This window comes from Histomonas meleagridis, assembly GCF_020186115.1.
Source record: "Histomonas meleagridis strain 2922-C6/04-10x chromosome Unknown contig_48, whole genome shotgun sequence".
In the NCBI taxonomy this organism is placed as follows: Eukaryota; Parabasalia; order Tritrichomonadida; family Dientamoebidae; genus Histomonas; species Histomonas meleagridis.
Window position 1 is genome coordinate 33733 of NW_027150891.1, and position 12723 is coordinate 46455.

At 23.9% G+C, this 12723-nt stretch overlaps 1 protein-coding gene across 1 annotated transcript; it reads left to right on the top strand.

Moving 5' to 3' along the window:
* Positions 1–8247: 8247 nt before the first annotated feature.
* Positions 8248–9498, top strand: GO595_006763 (uncharacterized protein; the record flags this gene model as incomplete). Its single annotated transcript, XM_067920152.1, has 1 exon — positions 8248–9498. The coding sequence occupies one exon, from the start codon at positions 8248–8250 to the stop codon at positions 9496–9498; it is 1251 nt and encodes a 416-aa protein (XP_067772983.1).
* Between the last annotated feature and the right edge of the window lie 3225 nt (positions 9499–12723).

A 12723-nucleotide genomic window follows, 5' to 3' on the forward strand; every position in this document is an offset into this window, starting at 1 on the left:
ATAGTAAAATCATTATTTATTGAAAGATTTATAAGTTGTTCAGTTTCAACTTTTGTAGATTTATTATATCGTATAAAAATAATTGACTTCTTTTGATGTATTAATGCATTAATGATTACGTCATGAATAATTTTAAAGAAATTTGATATTCTTTCATCAAAACTTGAGATTTCTTCAGGTGTAGGCTTATCAATATAAACAAAATCACGTTCAAGAATATAACAAATTAATCGACTCATCGTATATTTACCACTTCCTGAAGGACCTAATAATATTAAATTACTTTGAGGAAATGTTATCGTTGTACATATAAAAGAAAATTGTTGTAAAACATTTAAAGGTAAATGTAATGTAATTTTTTCTTGTAAATTCATATTAAAATTATATATTTTTTCTTGAATAAATTCTCGAATTTCATTTTCATTCTTTTGTTTATAATGAATATTAAATGATTTGAAATCCTTTGAAAACTCAAATTGTGGAAATGGTATACTTTGTAATAATAAATAATCATTAATAATATTCTTTTCTTCATCTTCATTAAACATTGATTTCCATAAAAAGTTTAATTTTTCATTACAATCAGAAATATTTAACTTTTGTAATGAACGAAAATATAATTCATAAAATATTATCCGAAGATTTAATAATTTATCATTCTTCTGACTTAATCTACAAAACATATCAACTGATTTAATTAAATCAATCGATGGATTTAATGGTTGAAATTGATTATATAAAACTTTTAATGTTTTAATAATTTCTTTTGAGTTTTGTAGATCATTTCCATAATATAATAATTTTTGTAACGAAATGTAATTTGCTGATGCTTGTGTAATTTTACCTAATGATACTGGTATTAAATTAGATAAAAATCGATTCGGTAAATTTTGATAATTTCGAGTTGTAATAATGATAATGAAATTATTAATTGTATGTATTTCACATACTTTTTGATCAGCTTTAGAGAAAGTGATAATTTGATGTGTAGTGATAATCATTCGAATGAATTCTAATAATTCGCTATGTTTTTCATTAACATTTTCAAATATTAAAGCAAATTTATTATTATTTTTTACTTTTGACATTAAATTTGTATGAGATAAAAGAAATGAATAAATTTTTTCCGTTGATTTAAACTTATTAGAAGGTATAAAAATAGGAATAAAATTCTTATTCATATTAAACAAAACCTTTAAAAACGTTGTTTTACCACTTTCTATAGAACCATGAACAATAAAATGTGTTAAATTACCTAGAAGTAAATTACATAAATTAAGTGTTGGTAACATTTGTGCAGTAATAACTAATAAATCTTCTTGTAAAAGTGGAAATTGTTGATCATTAATTGGATTTATATTTATTGGATTATTATCCAAAAGTTTAAAATTAAGTGGAATAAGTTTATCATCAGAAATATACATTGATAAAAGTGATGGAAATGAAAACGTTTCCCAAAATTGATCATTCACAGATAATCCAACCCAATCACAAGGAACTTGAATTTTATAAGTTTTTCTTAACCATATTTCAAAATTAGATATTTCAGATTGATCTAAAATACCTATAATTACATCGAAAAATGATTTTACGACAATTAAAGTTGCAGTTTCTTTGTTTACTTCAGTTGTTATAGTTTGAAGTGTTTCTAAACATATAATAGCTGAAAATGTTGTAATATTTTCTGTTATCATTATATGGCCATTTTTCATTATTTTATTTGATTCAGAATAATTTATTATATTATTAGAATGATAAAGTCTTTTAATAATTGTTGGTGAAATTTCACAAAATATTTTTTTACATAATTCTAATGATGAAGAATTTTGCGAATTTTTAATATTCACTAAATTAATTGCATTAGTAAAAGGTATTAATGGATTTATTAATTCACAAATTGGGTTTTGTATAGGTATAGTATTAATATATTGAGCATTTTCCATTATTAAAATTCCACATCTTGATAATAAATAAGGAGAAATATTTGCAAGTGAATCAGTTTCAAAAATTATCTTAAAATCATTATGATTATATGAAGATAATGATATTAATTGTGATCTTTTAATACTTAATGATCCAATAAATTCCGATAAAAAATTATCAAAATATTTTGTAATTGGCGAATCAAATATTAATAAATTTGTTTGATGAGAACTTTTAGTAAAAAGTTCATATAAAATTGATTGGATTTGTCCATTTGATGTAATTAAACCAACAGATGAATCATTATTTAAAGATCCATAAATTATAGGATATTTATCAGATGACGGAAATATTTTCCTAATGAAAAATGGTAAAAGTTGGAATTTAATTTCTGGTTTTTGTAAAACTTTATTTAATACTTCAACAATTAATGATTTTCCTGATTTAGATGGACCACAAATAATTACACAATGGTATTTTAATAACATATTATATAAAGAATAAACTTTTTCAGTAAAATATTTTGTAGGTAATTCATAAGATAAAGAATTTATTTCTTCTTTAATTGCATTTATTAATATTTCATCTTCAATTTTATTTAATTTTGTTTTTAGTTCTTCAATTGAAGTTTCAGATATTTTAAATGATGAAAACAATAAAATTATTAATGAATTCTTTCGTTCATTATTAATAAAATCTTTAAAATATAAATATGAAGCTTTACATAATATATCATCATTTAAATTTTTATTATCATTTTTAATTATTTCAGAAATTAAATCACAAATTTTTAATAAATAAAATAAAGTTAATTCTTTTCTTAAATATTCGAAAAATATTTTTATTGCAGAATTTACAAAGTTTATAAGTTTAGTTGCATTTTCATTTGATTTATTATCAAAACCATTTGAAATTAATTTGTTTTGAATTATTTGATTATAATTATAATTTATTATATTTATTGGTCTTAAAAATGTTTTTAATTGTGAAGGAAAATTCTCTTTTTCTTTGTCATTATAATTATTAAAAGATTTTGAAGTAAATAATATTTGACAACCTTTTTGTAGCTCAACTAATTTAGATGATATCATAATTCGAGGATTACCTGAATTTTGTGCGTTTGATAAATTTCTTAAATTATCATAAATGAAACATAAGTTTTGATGTGATAAATTATTAATATCATTAAATATTAACCATGAACCAGATGTAACAGTTCCAATCAAAATCCTTTGAATAAAATATTCAGATGTATTCATAAATGATCTAAAATTAAATACAAATTTACCAAATAATGAACTTAAATATCGTAAAAATGTTTGTTTACCAATAGATATATCACCTAATAAAATTGGTGCAATTTGATTATGAAAAGAATTTGTGATTTCATTTATTAAATTAGTTTGTTTAATGGTTGGAATATAATTAGGAATTGATCCCCAATATTCATAACCATATTCAAAAACACTATTATTATATTCAATTAAAATTTGATTTGTTTCAGTATTAATTTTAAATTTAATTGTATTATACCATTCAGTTTCTATCGAATAATCTTTTTTCTTTTTGTTTATTATATTTAATCTATCTCTTAATGAAATAAAAGTCATTAAAATTGTTGATAATTTTTGAGATATTTCATTTTTATTATTTAAAATTATATTAATTCTTTTGTTTAACGTTTTTTCATAATCATTAAAAACATTTTGTTTTATATTACAATTCTTAAAACATTCATCAATTTCTTTTGTAAATATTATTTGTAATGTTATAAATAATATATACGGAGGATATTTATTTAACCAATCCATAAAATTATAATCACTAAAACCTCTAACACAAGAGAAAATTGTTGTATAAGTTGAATTTTTCATTACATTTATTATTTGATTAATAATATCAAATTTACCAAATGAAGTAATTAATTTAGAAAAATGAAAATTATATCCATCTTCACCAATCATTCCAATAATTTTTTTGTTATGAAACTCAAAATTTTCTTCACTTTTACCTAATTCAAATGAAGAAATATTCATGAAAATTTTTATGATAATTTTTTCGAAAGTTTCAAAATTTTCAGTAATTATTAAATTTAAAATATCATCATTCGATAAAAAATAAAGTCGAGGAACTTCATTCCGTTTAACATCGAAATATTTATTAAATGTAATAAAGATATTTTCGATTGAAGAAATATTATTATTTAACATTTCGAATAAAGAAGGAAATGAACAAACATTAAATAATCGAGTATCTTTAAATCCATATCTTGAAAATGTTAACCATTTTCTTTTAATAGTAGAAAATCTATTTGATTGATGAGGTAAAATTGATTTAACTTCTTCGGAGTTAAAAAGTGATGGAAGTATCACCCAATTATCTTGAAATCTTTTCCAAGATATTAAAATTAATGAAATATTTTCTAATGTTGTGGATAATGTAATAACAGATTCTTGAATACTTCTAACATAAGGCAAAGATAACATATTTTGTAATTTTGTAAGTGTATCATAAATTTCATTTAATAATGGTTCAATTGAACCTAAATAAATATATTTTTCATCATTATTTTGTTGTTTAAGTTTAGTTTCATTTATCGGTAATTGAACTTTATTCCAATAACTTGTTATATTTTGGAAATCTTTTTCAAGTTCATATTCTCCTTTTGAGATCATTGTTATCTTAGATATACTATCTTTCATATTTAATATTCCTAAATCAATTAATCCTTCAATAGTAATGTTTTGATTATAAGTTGTAGGCTGTTCACAATCTTGAAATAATGCATTCCAATGACGATTTTGTAATTTACCATTAGAAAGTAATTCTAACTCAGATAGATATGGAACAATAGCATTAACTTTATTAGATAACTCAGTAAGTATTGGATAATTTGTATGTGTAGAGTTTTGTAATTCAATTATATTATTATTAATTTTCTCCATATCTGATTTAAAGGTTTCAATATCAATGTTATTAAATGGATTCGAAGTTATTTGTTTTAAAATTATATTCCATTGATTAATAGTGTTAAATAATTTATGCATAAATTTTGTTGCGGTATAAACATCATCAAATATATTAAAGTTTCTAATATCAATTCCGATAACTTTTTGATATTTTTTAATTGCTTCGATTTTAGGTACTAATTTTTCTACTTTTACAATAAGTTTATTAGCTAATGATAATAATGAATTATCAAAATCTTTTAATGATGCAGGAATTGTTATAGCTCTTTCATAATAATATTCGATTTTCCTTTGAACTTTATATACTAAAGTCTTTAATGATTGAATAAACATTCCACTTGTAGATTCTTTAACTTGTAAAGCGGATTTTTGATCAGCCTTAAATATCTCAAATGAATTAATTAATGGATTTAAATTATGTTGTATTTTAAACTTATCAAAAAGATCAAACATTTTATTAACGAATTTTATTTCTTCTTCAATTTTATTTGATACATCGAAAGTTCTTTGTAATAATTCGCAAAAATTCACATAATTTTCTAATAAAAAAGATTTTTGTCTTAAATTACTTGTATAATATTGTAAAACATTACTTATTAATTCTATTTTCATATTAACCAATTTTTGAAGCATTTCTTTAAGTTCATTTATACATTTTGTAGGTATTGGTACAAGTATTGATCTTAAATTACGTGAATCAATATGAATTGCACCTCGAATTGTACCTAATCTAATTCCAGAAACTTTAAGTTCATCATCTTTAAGTTTTTCAAAGATATTTTCAACAACATCAAAATCTATAATTGGTTCTTCATCATTATTTATTAAAAATGAATCAATTTCTTCATTTCTTTCAGATGTAATTTTTCCTTTAAATTTTTCTCCTTTTCGATTAATAATATAATCATTAACATCCCAATTCATTCCAAGTTTATAAATCGGATAAAATATCGTAAAAAATTGGGAATTAGATAATGCCATTTCATAAGATTTTGATATTATTTCACAAATATTTTTCTTAATATTATTTAAATTAGGAAATGATTTAATAATATCAATAAATTTAGGCCCAACTTTCATTAACTCATCAATATCAATTTCATTTTCTTTTAAAAGAGGTCTAACAATAGGTGTTAATAAAATTCGAGGTAAAGAATTTAAAATATTTTCAGAATCAACAAAATTATTTTCAAATGTTTCAAGTAACTCATTTAAAACTGGAGTTAATTTAACTTCTCCATTTTCAGTATAAGAAACATCAACTTGAAAAATAGAAGACATTTCTTGTGATATATTTTCATAAGCATTTTCCCAACATTCCACAAAAGATTTGGAATTTTTTTCTAAAATGGAATAATCAATCATTCTAATAAAAGAGCCAATAGAAATAATTTGTCGATTTAATTCTTTTGTTTTCTCTATACGTGCAAAAGCTTTTTTTCTTTCGAGATTCATTAATTGATCTAAATTTGGGTTTCTTCTTGTTGCACCAGGAAAATCAGAATCATTAACTTGTACAAGTTTCGGATCAGAAATTGATTTATATAATTCTAAAACATTATTTTGTACTTCTTCAATAAATTTATAATATTCACTTCTTAATGTTAAATTATTTTGTTTGTTTTGTTCTTCGAAATCTTTTAATGTATATTTTCGTTGTGGTATAAATGCTAATAAATATTGTTTTAAAAGAATATCAGTGTTATTAATAAGGCGATTTAATTCAATCGAATGTTTATAAAAATTAGGATTCTCATAAAACGAATGTGCTGTTATTGCCTTTTCAAGTTGTTGATGTCTTTGGCTTGTAACAAATCGTCGCCATTGTCTAAATGGTTTCCAATATAAAAACTTTGATATCACTGGTAATTTGCGTAATGTCGAAAAAATGGTTTTTTCTTTTGACCATTGATCAAGAGTAATGTTCTCCGAATTACCATCACTACTTACAAATGTAATACCTTTTGCTGACATAGTGAAATGTTCGCCTTTAACTTCAGCAAATGGAACTTTTTTAAGTTCATATGGTGAAAAAAATGGATCGTTCTTATCTTGTGAATAAATTAAATAGATAAAACAATGACCGCGACCATCTCTTCGTTTGGAAAAATAGGAAAGAACATCTTCATGAAAATCAAGTGCTGATGCTTCTTCTTCTACTTCTTTCATGGCGGTTTTCAAAGCTGGGATATCATGTGGATCACGAAGCTTGCCAAGAGGCTTACGTCCAATGATTGTGGGAATATGGGGATGTGGGTTTTTTGAATGTCGTGGTGAAATGGGTGTTGTTGTTCGATTTCGTAGGGTAATTAAAGCAGGTTGAGAATATCCAATTAATTTTGAATTGCTTTTTTCTGGTGTTGGAATAATATCGAAGTTTGATGTTTGCGCTTCAAGTTCCCTAGATTTGAATAAAGAAGAATTTGGATTAGAAAAATTATTTTTGAAACAATGTTTAATTTTTGGTTTTTCATTTGAAATTTGATTTTCTTCTACTTTTTCTATTTTTTGGACCTGTATATTTCCTTTTTTATTTTTCATGAAGAACACTTAATAACGTATGCGTATGACTTTTTGTGTATTTTACAAATTTCATATCAAAAATTCCATTGCATATTGTGTTGCATCACGCCTCCAAAAATTGTAGCTTCCCTTACTTCTTGTTAGAACATTAATTCAGGAGCATCAAGCAGTAGTTCAATTCATCAAGCTTTAAATCAAAAGAAAAAAGCTTTTTTGATGAGTAATTCAATGATTTATTTTGACTTTTTAATGAGTTTACTTGGTTGACGTTAAATGTAAATAAACTATTGAATTTCTTTCAAATCAAAGAAGAACCATTTAATTCGAATTTTTTGTTCAATGGAAATAAAAAGTTCATCTAAAAATAAACCAATTAGTATTTTATTCAATTGTATCACAAAAGTGAGACTTTGATTCTGTTATAAGATTTTTGAAAATCTTCAAGAAAAAATGAAACACATATTATAATCAATTATACAAAAAATAGATTATTTTTAATGTTAAATTTTTCATATAAACCACAAGAATCATATTATATCATAGAAAAAATGATAGAACATCGAAGGCGTATAAATAACTGCCGAAATGATTCTTTTGAATATACGACTAAATAAAGAACATATTATAATCTAAATTAAAACATTATACAACTCAATTTCTCAAATCATATAAATCCAAACAATAATATATATTATAACAAATTGTGATTGGATGTTGTTACAATGTGCAAAACGATTAGATTTGTCAAACAAGAAGTTGGAGAAATTATTATCGGATTCCGTATTGAATTATTCAATTTGTCGGTTTGGCTTTTGACAGTAATTTTCTCCAAATGCTTTTCATCTTTTCATGGTGCTTATTAAGAAATCCAGTACAAAGCAAATATGGCACAATACCAAACAGTGCCAGCAAAAAATCAGTCCCAAATACTTGTATTTGTACTGAAAAATATTGCGTATATGGAGAAAATTATCTAGATGCCATCATTAAATACATCCAAATGCAAATTTCTAATGCTAATGACAAAAGTGAAGAGCGTATTGTCAAAGATTTCATTGATGTATACACAAAAATTCTAATGCTGAAAAACGAATTACCCAATAGCAATTCTCTTGCGATTTTAACACCTATAAATACTGGCAAAATAATTGAAATAATTAAGTCTTACATTTTTAACTCACCAGAAAATCTTAATCAACACAATGAAGAACCAACAACTTCAGACGTTGAAGATACGAGCGGCAAGAATCACAGGATAAAATTGGATTTGAGTAAAATTCCAAAATTTTATCGCCGTGTAATTGACATCATCACACAAGAAGATAATTCAGTTTCCCACAAACACACTCCAAAATTTAAAAAGGGAGCTATCCGCACTGAAAAAAAATTGATTATCTATCCAATATATGATAAAATCCTCGGTCAAGAGTCTCACAAAGTTGATATTGTCAAGAAAATCGCTCCCTTGAAGTCATATGGAGAAATATTAAAGAAAGCAACAAATGCCAATGAAGAACATGAAGATCGAATTGTCAAAGATTTCATATATGTTTACACAAGTCTTCTGAATCTCAAAAACAATTTAGAAACTTCGAATACCGTCTTTCATACCATAACAATTCTATCGACTGATAAAATTATGGGTGTTATTAAGAAGTACTTCAATAAAAATGAAAACTCACCAGAAGAAACAAACGACACCAACAGCGCGGTGAAGTTGGACTTAAGTAAAATCTCAAAATTTTACCGCCGCGTCGTTGACGTCATCACCAAAGTTAAGGAACAAGAAGAAAATTCAGATATCATCGAATGGGGAAAGATAATAACTGATTGGTATGAATATAAATACCAAGCTACACGTATTGAACATGACACAGAAGTAATTTGTTCAATAGATGAACTCTTGGACCCAAAATTGCGCGAAAAATGTTCCGGCATTAATCGTTCCGACAACTCAAAAGGAAACACAATCGTAAAAAGCATTAAAAAGAAAGAAACTGTGCGAGGATACTCTGGCTTTTTAACTCCCAGGAACAACGAAATGAGCGAAGAAGCAAATAGAGTAGTTATCGCCGTCATCTGAAGTCATGTAACAGTCGTAAACAATAAGTGATTTGCAATGATTTTTTGTGGAAATAATTCATTACAACATCGAAGAAGTGAAATAGGTGAAAACCTGAGTTGAAATGAATGGAATGAATTCGAATCAGAAAAACATTCTGTCGCTTGAATATGTATTTGAGTCTTGACGAATTTGTTGGTACTATTTACCATAAAATCGACTTATTTTCGAAAGTCTTTAAATGTTCTTTTTAGGATTAATTTTATGATCTTATTTCTTCAGCATAAATTGAATTTATTCCAGTGAATATTTAATTTGCTTAAATCAATAAGCGTTCTATGAAATATAACATCAAAAATGTGTGGAGTCCTTATCAAATTAGTTGAATAATGAATTATCGATTTTTTTCTTTGAAACTGTATCAATAATGTATTTCAATTTAAATTTGGTGTTAATAGATTTTTTAGGAAATGCATTATGTGTTTATGGATTTTCTGAATTTAATTATTATGAATCATGCCCAATACAAATTTTCAATAAAGGATAGATCGATATAGTTTTTTGGAGTAAAAAGGAATGAAAATAAATGATGCCCTTATTAATAAATCAGCAAAAATTGGAAATATATATTTCGTGAAACATTTCATAGAAACATATGTCAGATTTCCAACGAATATTTTATATTGTTCCATTACATTAGAAAACATTGAACATGTAAAACACATTGTTGAAGAAAAAAAATTTGAAATATATACCAAAAGTATTTAATTTCATTTTTTTTACTGTTTATATCATTCAAAATATTTTTCATTTTTATTATGGTTTCGGAGAAGCAATTATTACGGCTTATATGAATAATAGTGTTGAAATATCTGAGAATAATAAATTTAATCAATATGAATGTAAAATATATTTTATTGGTTTGATTAATATTCATCTAGATGTTTTAATACAGGCGTTGTTTAATTAGTTTTTGAAATGAGGACAAATTGATCTAAATGCAAAAGATATTTTTTTGTATAATTCAATGATCAATTCATTAATATGATGATATAAAAATATATTTGAAAATTATTCGAATTATCTAATACAGTACTTATTTATGCATAAATCTGTAAATGGTTACATATTTACATTTGAAATCGTGGAATAATTTTCTGATGAATAAAAACTTATTAATACAATAAATGTTGATTTGTTTCGTTCGAAGTTAATTTTGATGATTTTACGATTAAAATATCACAAATTTGCTTTGAATGAGTTGTGGAGAAATAACCGTGTGATATTATTTGAATGAATTGACAAACTCACGAATTTATGCTTTGAATGTATTTTTAATTAGCAAATAATTGAACACAGAATTAACGTATTTTTTATGACGGTTTTTGCTCAGAAAATAACTGTTGTGTTTTCGGGAAAATATTCATATATTAATGTGTTGTTATTTATGGATTATAACAATGCAAGTGACAACTAAAAATTGTTGTTTTATTGTAAATTCGAATTTTAACCATTTTTTGCAAAATAAAAACAATAAATTTCATATAAGCAAAAAATGCAATTTCTTCTTCGATTTTCAAAATAAAACTTCTGTAAATTATATTAATATTATTAATAAATCTATCAAACAAATTGTTTTGAAGAAAAACAATGAAAACATTTGAATATAATTAATTCTATATCAAATTTTAATTTTTCATTTCTTTTTCATAATTTAAATAATTTTACTCATTTTTTATATTTTAGTTCCATCAAATTTTTAATCAATTTCAGACAAATTAATAAATATTTATTCTTTCTTTTTGATTCATTCCAAATAATTTCAAAAATCTATTATTATTTAATTTTATTAATTTTTATTTATTCTTTAATAAAACATAACTTAATTCACATTCGAATCAAAGAAAAAATAAATTACAAATTTATTTTAACAATATTTGTTTTCTTTTTTTCTCATTCGTTACAAACATTTAGTGATGAAACAGGTACATTAATAATAACTAATTCAAGTGAATTTACAAGTGAATATCAAAACTATACGATGCATGTCATCATTACGAATGAAATAACCGAAATTCCAAATGAAGCTTTCTCTGATTGGAAATCATTGATTACTGTTGAAATTGGTAATTCAGTTACTTCAATTGGAGGAAATGCATTTCAAAGTTGCTTTAATTTAGAAAATGTCATTTGGAGAAAGTATAACAAATATTGGGGTTTATGCATTTAGGTATTGTATTGCATTAAAAAATGTAACATTTAAAAGTAATCTTACAACAATTGGGGAAAATGTCTTCAATGGATGCGAAGGACTTGAAACAGTGTTTTTTAATGAAGGTGTAAAAACAATTGGATCAACAATGTTTCAAAATTGTTATAATCTTACATATGTTACAATTCCAAGTACAGTTTCTTCAATATCCACAAATCCATTTCTTCGCTGTTATAGTCTTCAATTCATCAAAATTCGTAAAGAAAATTCATATTATTCAAATTATGAAAATGATGGGGTTTTATATGATAAAGAAATTACGAAACTTATTAGTTATCCAAATGGAAATAACAGCGAAACATTCAAAATTCCAGATTCAGTAACTTCAATTGAATCGAATGCATTTGATTCATGTAAAAATTTATTGTCAATTTCTTTTGGAGCTAATGTAAATATAATCAAAGATTCTGCATTCTATAATTGTTTAATTACAAATGTCATCATACCAAACACTGTTACAGAAATTTATTCAATGGCTTTTTATTCATGTAAAGAATTAGAAACATTAATCATTGGAAAGAATGTAAAATCATTTGGAGCTGATGCATTTTCTTATTGTTCTTCACTTAAGTGAATATATTTTTATGGTGAAACTTCACCATCTATTAATGGAAACTGTTTCAATGGAATTAATGAAATATATGTTATGGTGTATGAAACATATCAAAATGAAAAATTTGGAGAATTAAATATAACCAAAGAAATAATTGATGGATGTTTGCCAATGCCAACATTAATATTCACACAATCGAATTTTTTTGCACAAATTAATACATATACTAAATCAAATACATATACACAAAGTAATTCATTTTCTCAATCAAAAACATATATTAAATCGAATACATTCACAGAATCATTTTCATCTGATGTCACTTTCTCACATTCTTTTGTTTTATCATATATTTTATCATATTCTAAATCATTAAGTATTTATAGTTCTTATTTAAATTCATTTATTATTACTAAAATAA